Below are 18,090 nucleotides of genomic sequence, written 5' to 3'. Positions count from 1 at the left end.
TAATGGCATTGATAGTGTTATTTCATAAAGGATAATTATACTTCACTGAAGGATTTTGTATTTGTATTGAAGTTTTCATTCATTGACAGTGGATAAAAGATAAATTATGCAGTTTTTCTTGGGCTTATGGCAGTTACCTTGTGTCCCTGAAAATTGTGTCCATAGTGCATTGAACATGCTGTTATAGGTCGGCATTGCCAAAAATACCATTTATCCATGAGAAAATAATGTCTGCCTTACAAGTTTCTGAGAAGTAAAGTAACCCATATGATGCAGTTGTCATAATGTCTTGCTCTTGGAACATGCCCAGGAAATGATCATTGAACTTAGTTCAAAGAAGTAATGTTCTTTTATTACTACTTAAGGAACAAATGCGGTTAAAAAGTGGATTATTATGTTAAAGTCTAATGAATTGAGATGCTCAAGTTACTTCCACTGAGTTTTTTTTTTTTTTTTGGAGGGATTTTTAAAAATTCTTCACAATGTTTTTATGTAGGCCCTTTTACCTGTTACCCCTTTCTCCATTTAGCCATTTTAACAGTCTAATGTATATTCTTTCACATAACCATTTATAAAAATAGACACATATAGGGATTTTTTATTATGGTTTTGTAAATAAAAGGCATACTATATTTTTCATTTTCCTTACCCCCCCCAAGAATACACTGTCAAGATAGAATAGTTATACATCTACATAGTAGTCCCCAAACAATATTAATTTCCTTTTCCTTTACTAATTGCTTTAAAATTCGTTATATTTGTTACTATGGAGTTATTTCTGGATATTGGTGCCATTACTAAGTCTTTTGCTCACACACATAAATTCAAAATGGTGTTTGGAAATAATGTATTATATCTGGAGATATACAATGATCTTATTTTATATCTTTTTAAAACTAAATGTTTTTTTTTAGGATTATTCAAATGGAGTAACCTCTCCCTGTCTTTAAGGTCATGTTTCTGAAAATCCCAGGTTGAAATAAGGATTATGCTGAATCTATGAAGACCTGTGTATGTGTATTTTATTGTCACTAAAAACAGTGTGTGGCACCTAAATATACAGAATATTAGTAAATTTTGATGCCATTTAAATTTGATTAACACAGTTTAATTTTCATTTATCATCTCTGATTCTAGAACCCTTGAAGTTTTCAGTAAGGTCCTTGTAAACCTTTTTTTCCTTATTTCAGCTCATGCATACTGTGAAATTTTTATTTCTCCTGAACTTTTTCTTGTATCCAAATGTTCGCTATTTTTCTGATTTTTGTGACCAGAGTTGATTCTCACTGCTAGTTTCCACATTAATTTAGAAGAGCACTGGTACTTGTGTCAGAGTGCTTGGATTTAGATTTCAGCACTAGTCGTGTGTCCTTTAGCAAATTACTTAACACTATGCCACAGTTTCCTCATTTGCAAAAGTAGGGTTATAGTTCTTGTTTTTTCTGGTAGTTGCAATGCTAAATGAGCCGTTATAGTATATATTAAGTCATTATAGCATTTCTTGGTGTGTGGTTGGTACTTACTCAATTTAGATTATTCTGCATTGCTGAGGAGGTATTTCTCAAATATACATTCTTAGCTTTGCTTATAAATAATATGCCTAAGCTTAGGACAGAAGGATTAATGTGATTAGGGAGAGACTTAAGGGTAGATAGTTCCAGGGATAGGGATATAAATGAGATCTCTCAGAGAGTTTGGGATAAATGAAAGAGAAGTCCTAGGACAGAATGTTAAAAAACACCAATGTATTTGTTTAGTGTAGGTTTTTTTCCTTGTTTTTTTTAAAGGTAGTATACTATTTCATTCTGTAAAGTAAAAAGGCTTCGTTTTGTAGGCTGTCCTATTTCTAGTCCAACAAAATTTTCAGTCACAGTAATATTTTCAAATAAAATATAAATCTTTTTGAAGGAAAATTATTAGTAATAAGAATTCTTAGTGCTATAGAGTGGTCATAATATAATTTAAATTCATTGCATGTATTAGATTATAAATTTTGCATATACTACCTCAAGGTATATAATCCAATCTAATATGTAGGTTGAATTTGTTCGTTTAAATGTCTTTGTTTTAAACAATTGCTGGTTCAGTGCTATTTACATAAAATTGAAATCTAGGCTTAGTGCATCTTTTAGGTTGTTTTCTTCTATTGTGATAGGAGATGGATGCTTTATAATGGATTTGATGACACAAGTTATGCTATAAAGCTGCTTTAAAGTGGGAAAGTAATTCATAACAAATAAATCACAATCAGTGCAACAGTGCTATTGAAGGAAGTGGTTTATTCTCTATAGCCTAGGTGGGGTACTTTCTGAATGTACATCTAGTAACTAGAATTTAAATGTTTAGTCAGATTCAGTGAAATGATTTCATATTTTAAGTAGTGTTTTTTTCATTGGAAATTTAACACTGGTTTCTTTGAAATTTTGAAAATCTTAATTTTTGTGTGTGTGTACATGTATCTGTATGTACTGGCACATTGAAACATTTATAGGAATAATATCGATTGATGGCAAAAGTGTACTTATCTGGAAAACCTCAGTTTTTTTTTTTGGTTTGTTTGTTTTTTTTAAAATAAGCTTGAGTATTGTTTTCACCAAGGCATTTTGATCTGAATGACTTTAAATTGTGAATTTATCTCACATTAAAAGTCTGTTGTGAATTTGTTTTGAATATTTCTAAGCCATATAAATATAAAAAAAAAATTCCCCTTTTTGAAATCTTTCAAATCACCTTTTCACAATGTCAAAGTAATATATTAATGTAATAAAAGGGAAGTCACTCATAATTTTCTTACCTTGAGATAGCATAATTTATCTTTGCTTTATTTTTTCAGTTTTTTTCTATGCATTTCTATATGTTAAGGTTATATTATACATACATTTCTGTAGCCTATATTTTCCTCCTTTTCTTTATATATTTTAAAATGTGGAATAAATTTTTACATCTCAGTTTGATTCAGAATACTTTCAAAATATTGATTAAAAGTTATAAAGGCATTTTAAATTTAAAACGAAAACTAGTGTTCTACATTAGTGTTTCACATCTTTATAGATACTAATTAAAATTGAAATTACTTAATGCCACAAGTTTACTTTTAGAAATTCTCCCTTGTAATATTTCTCACATTCAGTTGAGGATTTTATGTGAAGAAAGAAACCCAACTTGATGGTTTGGATTGCATTTAAGAACATTATCCCTAGGCAAGAGTTTTCATTAACTAGTACCCTATTTTATGTAGATGATAGTATTAAAATGTTCAAACATCTTGCATTTGATGTCATTTAGAGATAAATGATCTATTTCTATGGGGGAATGATTAGGATTATAAGGGCATAAACCCTAAAAGGTCATCTGATTTTCTGATTTGAGGCAGGTCTTCAAATGTCTTTTTAGTTAGGAACCTGAAACCAGTCAACAATAGGTTAGGTGATTATAATTTGCAAGTAATGTTAAATGAGTGTGAACAAATTGTTTAATTTACGTAAGCCCGACTTCTCTATCTATAAAATTAGTTTTATACTAGATGAATAGTTCTAAATCTTTTTTTCTGACCCATGACACGTGAGAGAACACTTGTCAGGATCAGTGTCTCCTAGTGACAGTGGTTTTTAAAAGGGGGAGGAGCAAGGATGTCCCTATTATTTTGATGTACCTGTTCCTCCCAAGCTGAGAATCACTGGGTTAGAGAGTATGTTCCATTTTTTCATAAATAAATAATTTTATTAAATATTTGAGTGCCTAGTATGTACCATGCACTGGACTGGATGTTGTAAAATACATCAGAAAACAAACTTCTGGAGCTCTTAGTTTAGTTGAAGAGGTAAGGCACTATATATTTTACAAGATAGACAGAAAACAGTATATGCTACACGAGAATATGCAATAAAGTCTTGATATGCAAGTTACGTCATTTTGGTCTGGAGCTATTATTTTTAGCAATTTGAGATTATCATGTGTGACCTAAAGTTGATAGGATTATGTTGTGATATACACTTTAGAGGCTAAATATACCTTTCTCACCTCCCCAAATCACCGTTCACGGAGTGTTAAGAGAACAGTATCCAGGTGTTTATTGCCAAAGGAAGAATAGCCTAGCCTTCCGGTTTCCCATTGGAAGTTAAAATTGTAGTAAACAGAAACTTTCTCTTTGTTAAGCAGAAAATGATCTAACTAGTAGGCTTTAACTGTGTATTAGGACATTCTGAAATGCAAACATTAAACCTAATCAGAATAATTGGTTTTAACATTAACTCTTACTCAGAAGTATCTGAGTAGATGTTAATGATGGTTAACCTCACTTAAACTCACAAAATCGTGATCTGGACAAAGCATTAATATTTTTAAAGGGGCTGGGCACGATGACTGAGGCCTGTAATCCCAGCACTTTGGGAGGCCAAGGTGGGCGGATCACCTGAGGTCAGGAGTTCAAGACCAGCCTGGCTAACATGGCAAAACCCCATCTCTTCTAAAAATAGAAAAATTAGCTGGTCATGGTGGCAGGCACTTGTAATCCCCAGCTACTCGGGAGGCTGATGCAGGAGAATCTCTTGAACCCAGGAGGCGGAGGTTGCAGTGAGCTGAGATCGTGCCACTGCACTATAGCTTGGGCAACAGAACAAGACGCCATTTAAAAAAAAAAAAAAAAAAAAAGGCTGGGCGCAGTAGCTCATGCCTGTAATCCCAGCACTTTGGGAGCCCAAGTTGGGTGGATTGCTTGAGCTCAGGAGTTCAACACCAGCCTGGGCAACACAGTGAAACCCCGTATGTACTAAAATACAAAAAACGTAGCTGGGTGTGATGGCATGTGCCTGTAATCCCAGCTACTGGGGAGGCTGAGGCAACAGAATTGCTTGAACCCGGAAGGCAGAGGTTGCAGTGAGCCAAGATCGTGCCATTGCACTCCAGCCTGGGCAACAGAACGAGACTCCGTCCCCCAAGAAAAATAAATAAATGTGTGTGTGTATTTTGTGTGTGTATGTATATTTAGAGGCACTTGGTTGGCAGTTTTTGTATACATTCAACTTCAAAATCACCCTGCTTCAGTTACCTTGGGAACACCACTTCCATGAGGTTCTGAGAAGATTTAGAGGACAGAGAGTGGAAAGGGGAGGGTGCCTTGGAAGCAACCTAGAGAACACCAGAGTGAAAACTCCACTAATCAGCCATGTGAACTTTTGGAAACTCACTTAAATTTTCATCTGTAAAATGATGGACAAGATCAAATGACCTCTAACATATGACTCTCAAATTGTATGATATGTGAATCTCAATTCTATGTAAGGATTCTATGAGGAAGGTAGATACTTGTTTTCAGCCTCCCTCTCTTTTGAGTATTAGTGTTGCTTCATTGGCTGCCTTCTCATTCTTCTTTTTCTATAAGCTATCTAGGTCTTGAATCTTCATGTGTTTTAATGTTGTTTAGCATTCCTGTAAAACTGATTATCCAGCTGTTTTCTATGGATTTCTATCTGTATGTCTGGGTTATTTTTTGTTTATTTGATTTTTTGAGACAGAGTCTTGCTCTGTCGCCTAGGCTGGAGTACAGTGGCATGATCTTGGCTCACTGCAACTTCCACCTCCTGGGCTCAAGCGATCCATCTTACTCAGCCTCCCGAATACTTGGGACTACAGGTGTGTACCGCTACGCCCAGCTAATTCTTGTGTGTGTGTGTGTGTGTTTTTTTTTTTGTAGAGACAGTTTCTCCATGTTACCCAGGCTGGTCTTGAACTCCTGGGCTCAGGTGATCTGCCCACCTCAGTCTCCCAAAGTGGGATTATAGGCGTGAACCACTGCACCTGGCCTCTATCTGTATGTCTTGAAGGAATGTCTGACCAAATGTGTCTATATTCATGAACAGTGTCTAGGTTAGAGTCATAGCAGTCATTTAGGTTCCTGTGTTTTGCCTTCCTAAGATTTAATTAATTTTCATGTTCTATTAATGTATTGACTCTCATGTCTGTTCCTTCTTACTCATTTCCGGTGCTATAGTACTTGTTCAGCTGCAGTCACAGTGGTTGTGGTCTCCTAGAAACTTATCTTAATTTCTCTGTCTCTTTTTTCTTTTCATCTTATCGTGCTGTTCATCACATCTGTTAGAATGAAAGCTATCTGAAAATAGTCTGTCACTCATCTTTGTGTCCTCAGTGCCAAGAACATGCTGTAATTTAACCTGAAAAGCTCTAAAGATCCAAGATCATGTCTAGGCAGTCTTTAATAAAATAAAATTTTTGGTGACAGTTTCTACTTAGGAGGAGGAAGCAGAGTTCCTCTATGGACTGTTGTAATTTTGTACTGAATGAAAGGAGTAAGAGAAATAAGATTCTGACCAGCAGACTTCTCTTAGTTTCCTGGAAGGTATTTCCTGTTTGTTCATGGCATCACCATCTACCCTTTCTTTCTTGGCAGAAAATCTGAGGACTGTCCTTTCTCTCATCTCCTCCATTCATTCAGATATCCAGGATTCATGAGTTTACCTTGTACACTTGTCTCGTTTCCTTGGGTTTTGGCTCTGCTACCCGCCCCCCGTCAACCATCTGCTGATGCTTAAATACCTGATATAGAATGTCATTGTATTTGCATATAACTTATGCATATCTTCCTGTATACTTTTAAATCATCTCTAGATTACTTTTTTAAAAGTACCATTACATGAAAAGGAATCTAGATTATAAGTAATGTGGATACCAAATGCTATGTAAATAGTAGTTAAATACTGTATTCTTAAAGTTTTTCCAGTATTTTCAATTTGTGTTTGGTTGAATCCATGGATGCAGAACCCAAGGATATGAAGGACTGACTGTAATATCTTTTAAAGTAATATCGTTTAAATATTCCTTTGTCTATCTCCATTGCTCATAGATCACTTCATAGAATTTCTTACATGTATTTGTACAACAGTCTTCTAACTGCTTTCCTTTCAATCTTGCCTCCACAATCCATTTTCTATTCTGAGGTCAGAGTAAGTTTTAAAAGTATGATATGTATCTCCAATGCTTAAATTCCTTCAGTGGCTCTTGTGTTTCAAGATCAAGTGAAACATTAGACGTAGTCCTAAATGAGTTGCCTGCTTTTCTAAGCTTATGTCTCACCACATTCTTGGATCTGTTTATTTCTGTACCTAGCACAGTGTCACACAGTTGGCATTTCTCGGCCTTCCCTTCATGAATGAATATGTGATAGCCAGAGAGTAATTTGTGTCTGTAAATGTCCTGGTATCACATGAGAAAAAGAGGAAGTTGGCATTTTGGTGACTGTCAGAGACCCACGGACTATGTGCTTTCTGTTAGTTGTATGAAGCATTAGGTATTTCATATGTGCCAGTCATTTCTCTAAGTACTTTACATGTATTGGCTCATTTAATTCTCAATTCTTCTAACATCTCTGTTAGGCAGATACTATTATTTAATGGACGAGGAAACTAGGCATAGAGAAAAGTTAAGTGATTCACTTGAAGTCATGCAGTGGCAAGGCCTGGCTTCACACTCAGGTTGTGTTGCTGCAGAGTCCATGTCTTATCTACCAACCTAACTGGCTGGTGAATTGGAGGCATTTGGTGTGGAAAACTTGTTGGGATTCCCCTGTGAGGGCATGAAAAGTATTCATGTAACTTTATATGTACTTTATTCTGTTGGTAATTACCTCAGAGGCTCTCAGTAAATCTTTGTGAAATGAATCTAAGAGTCTTTCATCATACATTGCTGAAGTTGGCCTCTGTGATTCATGTATTACACAAGAAGCTATGGCTTCCTTCTATTAATAATCACAAATCTTAGCACAATAAAATTAAAGTATAATTTTCATGAAAGTAGTGGCTTTTGCATGAAACATGGAAATAGATGAGCCATGGCCATGCATGGGAGAAAACAAGAGTGTTTATGTCAGGGGTTCTCAGTCTGTTTATGGGAGTTGCAAGGAAGAGATGGATCTTGAAGGGTAAATTGTGGTCATGTTAAAGACTAAATGTACAAGTAGATTTTTTCTGTACAGAGCTATGGAGTATATTTTAGCAGGTGAGATGATGAAAACCCTAGTGGACAGAAGTAGAACATGGTTTGGGGAGCAAGAGATAGAAAGCAGAGACACCATAGCAGATACTAGAGGCATGAGTCATTTTTATTATAAAAATAATATATAGTCATTGTAGCATAGAAGTATATAAAGTTTGAATTGAAAAGTCAACTCCTCTCTTTCCTACTATCACTCCCTAGAAGTAATCACTTTAAAAAGTGTGCACTTTTTAATGCCAGTCACATAGTGGTATGATATAGGACCATTGCTATATTATATTTCAGTTGCTTTTTCTACTTCATGTGTCATAGTGATCTTTTCATACATGTAGGTCTTCTAATTCTGTATCTGTAGCGTACTATTCCATTGTTTAGATACATCAAAGCCGTTCCCTTATATACATCTACAATTTTTTGTCATTACGTATGGTAACACAGTGAACAATCTCATTCATATACTGTTGCACATTAGTGTTAATGTTTCTATAGGCCATATTCTCAGAAGTATGGTGTACATAGCAACATTTTTTTTTTCCCTTTCCTCTGCCACACCTCTGACTTGTGTTTATTGACCTGGCTTATTTATTGCTCACTTTCTTTTTCTGAGGAGTTTTTTCTCACTAGTTTGTAGGAACTCTTTATTTTTTTTCTTTCTTTTTTTTTTTTTAGACTACTTTCGCTCTTGTCGCCCAGGCTGGAGTACAATGGCACAATCTTGGCTCACTGCAACCTCTGCCTCCTGGGTTCAAGTGATTCTTCTGCCTCAGCCTCCCGAGTAGCTAGATTACAGGTGCATGCCACCACGTCTGGCTAATTTTTGCATTTTTTAGTAGAGATGGGATTTCATAATGTTGGCCAGACTGGTCTCAAACTCCTGACCTCAGGTGATCCACCCGCCTCACCCTTCCAAAATGCTGGGATTACAGGTGTGAGCCACCATGCCTGGCCAGGAACTCTTTATTGTATATATTAACTAACCCCTTGCATGTATTTTCCTCACATATTTTATGCTCACTTGTGGTATCTTTAATCAGGGAGAAACTTTTTTAATGAGACAATGCCTCACTCTGTTGTTCAGGCTAGAGTTCATTAGCACAATCATAGCTCACAGCAGCCTCAAACTCCTGGGCTCAATCGATCCTCCCATCTCAACTTCCTGAGTAGCTAGGACTACAGGTGCATGCCACTATGCCCAGCGAATTAAAATTTTTTTTGTGTGTGTGGAGACAAGGCCTTGCTTTTTGCACAGGCCAGTTTTGAACTCCTGGCCTTAAGTGATCCTCCCACGTTGGCCTCCCAAAGTGCTGGGATTTGTAGGCGTGAGCCACCACGCCTAGTCAGGCAGAAATTTTTATAACAGATTTGTACATCTGTACCTGAAGTAATTATACACATATTTTTGTGTTTTTCTCTTTGCTTTACGTTCATATCATTAATCGATAAGGAATTTATATGATATGCTGTATATATGATAGAGCCTTTCCTCCAAATGAATTGGCCAGTGTTCCCAGTATAATGTGTTGAATAACTCATCCTTTTCCCATTGATTTGAAACACTTCTGCATATACTGAATTTCTATTTATAACTACATATAATGTATACATTCCTATATATTTTTTCCATATATTTAATTCCTGTTAATTCCTATATATAACATTCATGTAAATATATTTCTACTAATTGGATTATTTGCAGATGCCCTACTCTAATTCATTGCATTAGATATCTGGTATCTTGATATCTGGTAGTTCAACTTCCCTGTTATTATTCTTAGTTTATTTTATTGGTCATTCTTTCACATTTACTCTTCCAGAGGAACTTCAACATCAACCTGGCATTTTTTCCCCCCAAAATAGTCCCATTGGACTTGTTCTACCAGATCATTCTTAATTTGTTATGTACTCTTGAAACTTATCTGCATGACACTTAAGCAAATAAAAAACACTGAGTTCAAGCCAAGGTAAGGTACTTTGTGATACTATTTATCTGTGGTGAGATACATATTTATTGTAGTATTTCTTGATCCTATTATCACCTAAAATGATTTTAAAACTAAAAGAAGCTAGTAGGTACAGAAATAGCCAGTAAAACCAAAAATTATCAGTAAACATGTACTGATAACAAACTTTAGCCATTACGTAAGTGTTTTCTTCCCGGGATATTACTATAGAAACAATAAAATAATTTTATAGAATAAAGGTCTGATTTTTTAGTTTGGTATGAGAATGTCTTAAATGCTTGTATGTATATGATATGTATTATATCATGGTGAGGTGGGGGTACATTTTTCAGATGGGGTAAACTCAGTCTCTGAAATATCTGATGACTAGGTCAAGGCTCAAGTTCTGTGAATTGTCTGATGGCCGAGCCTTAGATTTCTAGCCATAGTAGACTAGTAGGATTGGTTGCCCTGGTGTATAAAAGATATCTGTAGATTGTAAATAGGATCCTAGGGCTGAAGCTTAGGGAATGCCTTATAATGGCTTGGAAAAGGTGAGGAATTATAGAATGATGAGACACAGCAGAATATTTTATGGAGAAATCATCACATATACATTTCTATGGTTTTTCTCTTTCATAATCTTAATTTGGCTTTCCTCATTTCTAAACAGTTTTACTACTTACCCTTCCAAAGAATATTTAATACTACTTCTGTTTTACTTTCTACTTATTAAATGAGAAAAGGAGTCCATGAACATAAATCTACAAAAGATCTTTTTTTTTTGCAAAAAAGCCATTTTTTCAAAACTTTAGCCATATAGTCTTTAAAAGTTTATTGATGAGTGCCCACATTTAGAATTTTTGCCCCACTGACCCCTGCATATGCCTTTTCTCATTTTTTTTTTTTTTGCCTCCTCTTTATTACTTTTGAGTCAAGTCAAATCTCATTTCATTTGCTAAGCCTTCTAGAATTACTCAGGTACATATTTTGAATTTCTCTTGCTTATTGCCTCTACAGCTCAGCTTAACAACTTTTATAACTTGTCTCTCAGAATAGTGTAGAATACGCTTTTTGATAATAGCACTAGGTAATTCGTATCTTTTTTTTTTTTTAATTTAGCTATGTCACAGGCCACAGTTTTATGGCCTCTGGCAGATCAGCCTGTCTGAACCCCAGTTTCTCTAAAGAAATGTAGGAGTAATTATACCTATTCTGCATGGTTGTGTAAAGGTAAAAGACCATGTAAAGCACCTGGCTGAAGAGCATATGAGAGTGCCATGTTGACTTTCTAGAATTTATATCTCAACTTTGGGAGGTAGCTGGTATTAAATGCAAGGAGTAAGTAAAGAGAGTAAATTGAGGAGGTTATTGCCATCTAAGATAACTTATAAAGACAGTAGAGGTCACCTTATAGTTTCACAATTTAAACCCTTAAGGATTAATCATTAAACTGTATTTATTGGTGACTTGTTACAGGCAGAGCACTGTGTCATGTGCTGTGTACTATGTGAACGTGTATAAGGCATTTCCTGACCCCTGACAGCTAGTATTCTGATAATGAGTGTGCTTAAAGACCAAAGGAATGATTCAGAAGAGCATAAATTGGGGATATGCAAGCAGAGGGTTTCATTAAATTCAGCGAGTCTGTATCAGTTGTGTGATGTGAGAGAGATCTACCTTTGCATCCTTCATAAATGAATATACATTGGAAAAAAAGCATCTTCAGGGCAAGAGACCTATATCATTTCATGGTCAAGAGAAAACCTAGACTCTTATTTAGATCTTAGCCCCAGGAAGGAACCAGGAGAGCCCTGGGGAAAGCAGCTTCTCAAGGGGTAACCACTAGGGACAGAGGAGGCAGTTTCTAATTATGTTTTGCTGTAGAGGTGGCTGGAATATGAGAGAGGTCAACTGGACAGGCAATGAGGTAATTTGGTTTAAGTGCAAGCTCTGCCACTAAGGTCACTTATTTGTCCCTTGTTTCTTCGTCTATAAAATAAGATTAGACTTGATCAGTTGGGTAGCCCTTCAGCTGGGTGGCTATTATTTCTGTCTGAATGAAAACTCTACCTAACAAATGATCAGTTCTTCTCTATTCTAGAGACAGAACACTAATGATGAATATGAGAGTTTTCAGAATATGTATCTTTTGGGTGATCATGATTTGGTGGGTGGGTTTTGTGAGGCTTAGGGGAGGACATTGATGATCTTTCTTTGGAATGGTGCATTTTACTTTTATCTCATAATGGGCTAGTTGATTTAAAGGACGTCTTAGTGGTTTAATTCACCTCTTAATAGGAAATGGAAATTTTACGTACTTCATGGAAAAGTTTGGAGGAAACTGAAGCTAGTGAAATTAAATGAACTGCTTAAGCCATAGGTGACAGCTAATTAGTGGTAGGGCAGGGACTAGAATCAATGCTTCCTGTTTTTTCATCCAGTACTTATTTCTTACTGTCATATTTTGGGACTTACTGAAAATTTAGTGTTCAATTTCTTGGGATTGTTAAGTGGTGAATGAATTTCCAGTTGTTTGGGGAAGATGAGAGAACACAGTAAACATTTTACATTTTAAAAAATATGATGGATTTGATTATATATATTTATCTCTTATTGATCTGTGACTGGTTATTTTAGTTATGAGTTCCTTTCTGACCTATATCAGTAGAGTTTGCCTGCCTTCCAGAATGGTGCTAGCCATGAGGGGGACTTTGTAATGTGATTGAGTAAGTAGAAGTATATCACCTTGCTGTTAAGAACAGCTTAGTGGATAATTTACTGAATGTATGTTTTTATCCTTGACTATGGAGAACATTATTAATTTAAATTAATATATTTCCAAAATAGCCTTAGCCATGGTTATCTCTCAAAAGTTCTAGAGTTGGACTTATTAATGTCCTTGAAATAGCCTGCAAAATTTTATATGTATGGTACATTTTTCTATGAAGAATGCCCCATGGTTTTTGTTAGTTTTTAAAAGGGGTACCTGACTGAAAATAAAGATTTAAGAACCACTGCTTTAATGGGGTGGTATTCAAATCCATACTAGACTTTCACTTAAATAACTGCATTTTTGAAATGCTACATCACAAGTTTGATGTTCTATAGAAAAGTCACAAAAAGAAAAGTATTATGATATTTATTGTATCCCCAGAAATATTACAGGATCACATTGCAATTTTTTTGTGTGCTTAGAACCTTTTATGCCATTGTATGACCCACCTACTTTTTTAAAAGCCAAAATTTCCATATTTCAGTGCACTAAATATGTTAAGTGGGACAAGAAATTTTTTACGTGCAAAATGGTTGGAAGATACTAAGATGAACTATAACAGGAAGTTGGAATTAGTGTTGTAAAGACTGGATTGAGACATTTTCATGCTCTATGGTTTTTTTTCCCTCCTTTTGACAGAGGCCAGAATCCCCCATGCCACTTTTCCTTGTTTTAATCTGTCAGGATGTCTCCTTGTTCCTAGCACACATGCATGCACATAACCACACCTCATCATCGTCATCATCATCATGCTCTTAAGTATCCTCCTTCCTTATCTCCTCACTCACCTCTCACTACCCTTTACTTTGGCTGTAACTTCAGGAACTGCTTTTTCATGCAAAGCCAATCCTTCTGTAATTCTCAATCTATTTTCCTAGTGTTTTTTTCTACTCCTTGCTTTACTTCATTTATAGCCTCTTAAACCTCAGGCTCTGGAAGGTAACTTTGTTCTCTTTCCTTCCTTTCCATCATTATTCTGTTATCATCTTCCCCCCTTGATTTCTGTTCTTTTGAAGTTACTGTCTTTAGCTGAGCCAGCCTTCTGTCAGTCCTTACTGCTGTCATCTAGTGAACAGCCTCACGGTCACTTCTCCTTACTCATGGGAGACTTTGGCAGCTGGCTTACTCTTTTCTTCTCTCCCTAAGCTCTTCATGATCACCGCTCATGACCCATCTGTACCACCAAGTCCAACACTGGATTTTCAGTTCTTTGACTATCTTATTTCCAGTGAGCTTCACCTCTCATCAGAAATTTACTAAGATTTCTTCTCCTTCTTTACTTACAGACCCCTCTGCTTTCTCCTAGTGCATCAGGACTCTTCCTTTGTCATTTTATTTATTTTTTAAAAATCAGCTTAGATTTCATTATTTGTAATTTCAGTGCCATATAATTTCTTCTTATACCTGTTGGATAGATCCTTAACTCTTAATGAAGCAGTTAGTGTCTTCTCTGTGCCTTTTTCATTAATGGCTGAACATTGCTAGAGAAAGTCACACAAAGGCAGATAGATTCCACCATAAATTCATTATCACAAATCTTAAATGGGCCCTCAATACTATCCAACAGTTCCTTTTATTTTTTAAGTGTTCAGCTTACTCTGTTTTTGCACAGCAGTTATTGAAAACCTTATTCACTTTGCAAATCTTTTTACTTTCCTTGGGTGGTCCCAGAGCATAATTAGGTGCTGTATTACGGAGAAAATAGAAATCATCCATTAGGAATTTTCATTTTCCAGTTCCTAAACATGCAAAGCTGCCTTCTATTGAAATAAAATAGCGTTTCTCCTGTCTCAGCTCAGTTTCTACCTGTACTTTGGATTTCATCTCATTCTACCTTCTTAGAAATTCTAAAGTATTGATGATCTCTTCGTAATTTATTCAACTAAACCTTCTCCATTTAATCTTTCCTGTCAGCTTGATCCCATTTCCCCTTTCTATTGCTCTTCTGCCATATTATTCCCTTTTCAGACAAACTTTTTAAGAGAATCATTTTCATACATATGCAATCCCTATCTAAAGCTCTTGGGACCTGATTTGATTTAGAATTTGGAATATTTTGGATTAGGAAAACGTTAGCATGTACATACCATCTGTAGTATAATAGCCCCAGTGAATTGTGGAGCAGTTCCCTGTAATCAGACACATTGCCATTTCTGCCCTGAAGTGTGTGGCTGTCACTTTCAATAGGATCAATAAGTGCTATCAATAAATAGCTTCATATCAGTCCATGTTAGATTTTGCTTCCAAATGAGTTATTAAAATAATAAAACCCAAAACTTTAATATTTCAATGCTTTTGGATTTTGAAATTACAGATGAGAAGTAGTGAACATGCCTTCATTTTTCACCTTATATTTTTTAACCTAGTTTGGCTTTTACTTTCTCACTTTTTTCAAATGACTCTTGCTAACTCTACCAATGACTTTTATCTAAAGTGATCATGTCACCAGTGAATGTTTTCAGTCTTCATTCGGTTGACTGGCCCAGAGCCCCAGATCCTGGTGATGCCAACTCCATCAAACACTCTCTTCCCTTAGCTTCCTTGGCACCACCCTCCCTGGCTCTCCTTCACCTTTTTGTAGGTGTATTGTCCGTTATCTTGGCATTAAATGCTAGAGTTCTTCCAAGGCCTCTTAGGACCACTTCTCTTCTTGCTCTGTGCTCTCTCTCGGTGGTCTCGCCTGTATCTATGTCTTCAATTACCAATTATGTGTTGATGCAGCTCAGACCTCTCCTTTGAGGTCAACCAACATGTTCAATTGCCTATTTAACGTTCATTGTCATTTGGAACTCTCAAATATTAGGTCCAAATTCCTAATATGTCTCAATTTCAAAATTTTCCCTAAACTGTTTTCAGATGTCCCTTTACTTCATCCTCCTCTCCCTTTCCCCTTCCCCTCTCTTTTGTTTACCTCATTTTGGTAACTTCTGCCTCTGTTAGAGCAAGCATTAGGATCTTTGGTATGACCTAAAGGTCCTACACTCTCTGGCCCTGCCCATCTCTCCAGCTTCATGTAGCTCCCTTCTGCTCTTACTCCCTCTGAGGAACTGTGCTTCCTCCTACAGAAGCGCCATTATACAAGCCTCTCTTTCTGCTTGGAATGCTCTTTCTTTCTGTGCTAGTTATTATAATTTATATTCATTTTCCCCATCATAGCTTCAATTCTCACTTTCCCAGAGAAGCTCTCTAAGTCATGTGCCCTATCATCAAATTTTATGGCACCATATATGGATTCTTTATAACACTAATAACGATTTTAATTGTACTCTTTTTTTTTTAACCATTTAGTATGTTTTCCCCACTAGAATGTAATCTCTCTTAGAGCAAGTGTTACGTCTGCTCTTCACCATTGCATTTCCAGCATAGTGCCTGGTGTATATAGGCAAATAGCAAACATTTTGAATGAATTTTATACATTAACTTATCTTTTCTTATATTGTTAGTGGTTTCTGTATATGTATTTACCAATGTAGCACATGCAGTTTCTATAGTTTTATGTGGATCCAATCCTGATGGTATTTTTTCTGAAAATTATAAAGACACATTTTCAAAAGTTCAATGAATTATGTAGGGATCAAATGCAAAAAAAAGCCTTTGATCTAGCTCATAATTTGTTCTCCTCCATTCCTCTATTTTTAATTTTATTTATTTGTTTGTTTATTTATGTATTTATTTATGGAGACAGAGTCTCACTCTGTTGCCTAGGCTGGAGTGCAGTGGTGCAATCTTGGCTCACTGCAACCTCCGCCTCCTGGATTCAAGCGATTCTCCTGCCTCAACCTTCTGAGTAGCTGGGATTACAGGCATGCACCACCGTGCCCAGCTAATTTTTGTAATTTTAGTAGAGACAGGTTTCACCATTTTGGTCAGGCTAGTCTCGAACTCCTAACCTCGTGATCTGCCCACCTTGGCTCCCAAAGTTCTGGGATTACAGGCATGAGCCTGTAAAAATGCCCAGCCTTTTTTCTTGTTTTTGAGACGGAGCCTTGCTTTGTCACCCAGGCTGGAGTGCAGTGGCATTATCATAGCTCACTACAACCTTAAACTCCTGGGCTCAACTCATCATCCCACCTTAGCCTCTCGAGTAGCTGGGACTACAGGCACGTGCCACCATGCCTGACTAATTCCCCCATGTTCTTAATTCAGTTTTCTACATTAACCTCTTTCCCCAGATTCTTTATAGATACCAGTATTTTAGTAAGTCTAGTGTTGTGTGCAAGTAAAATATAAGCTATATTCCAGCACAATTCAGTGGACTCTCAACTTGTTCATCAGTTCGTAAATCTCACAGGATTAAAAATAGTTTAGCCATCTGCTAACTGACCAAACAATTTTAGTATTGTGAAAGGGTGTGGTAGGAAAGGGAGGTATAGGGTCTAGGTATAATGTCAGAACAAGGCTCAGTGCAGAAACTACCTTGTGACCTCTTAATACTGAAACTTAACAGTCAGTTCAAAATTAGGAAGAGATTTGGTGGAGGTTAAGCATAGGAGAGTCCTGACAATAGGGGATTTCCTAGATTAAAGTGACAGATTTTCTTTCAGCATTAATATCTTACTAAATTTTTTAGAGACAAGATTATGTGTTTATAAAGGCATTTATTCTGTGAAAGTTATAATCTATAATTTAGAATAATACGTAATAGATTTCTGTATATTACTAAATAAATTAATTGGCCTTTTATATTTTACTCCTTAATTAGGAAAACCAGTAGATTCCCAGACATCGCGAAGTGAATCTGAAATTGTGCCAAAAGTTGCTAAAATGACTGTATCTGGAAAGAAGCAAACTATGGGATTTGAAGTGCCTGGGTAAGACTTTGAGTAGCCCCCTCATCCCCACTCCCACCCCCACGTTTTTGAAATCAGTATTGCCTCCTATTAGTCTGTAAGAAAGAGACTGTTTCAATTTTGCATCATATATCATTAGCATTGAAGTATCATATATCCTCAGCGCAACATAGTACAAAGAGACAAAATGAGAAATTAGGCTTGATTCTGGCCTTATGTTGTGTGTATTACTTACTCTACCTCACTGTCAGTTTTCTCACATAAATATTTTATAGCTACTTTAACGTAAAAAAAACCTATGATTTTGTGAAACCTAGCACTGTGAGATAGGGAATTCTTATACCACTAGGTGGCGGAGATAACCAGATTTCGGAGTGAGTCCCGAATCATGGAATCATTAATTAAATTTTTTAATAACTGAAATATTTTTAAACTCTTTTGGATTTTTGTATTGAATAAATTGGACCATTGTAGCAAAGACATACGATATGAAACATACCTAGAATTTGAAACAAGTAGTGAAAAATGGAAATAAAGCATACCTTGGTAGCACTTGTTTGTGCTTATCACAGTCTCT

At 36.0% G+C, this 18,090-nt stretch overlaps 1 protein-coding gene across 2 annotated transcripts in view; it reads left to right on the top strand.

Annotated features, from left to right (window-relative positions):
• Positions 1–18,090, top strand: part of HBS1L (HBS1 like translational GTPase) — a 93,949-nt gene that overhangs the window by 36,739 nt on the left and 39,120 nt on the right. For both annotated transcript variants that reach the window (XM_005551902.3, XM_005551901.3), the window contains one exon: positions 17,426–17,534. In XM_005551902.3, the coding sequence (XP_005551959.1) occupies positions 17,426–17,534 (109 nt within the window). The remainder of the gene's footprint in view (positions 1–17,425; positions 17,535–18,090) is intronic.

The sequence above is a fragment of the Macaca fascicularis genome, chromosome 4, assembly GCF_037993035.2.
Source record: "Macaca fascicularis isolate 582-1 chromosome 4, T2T-MFA8v1.1".
NCBI lineage: Eukaryota > Metazoa > Chordata > Mammalia > Primates > Cercopithecidae > Macaca > Macaca fascicularis.
This window is presented reverse-complemented; position numbering and strand designations above follow the sequence as displayed.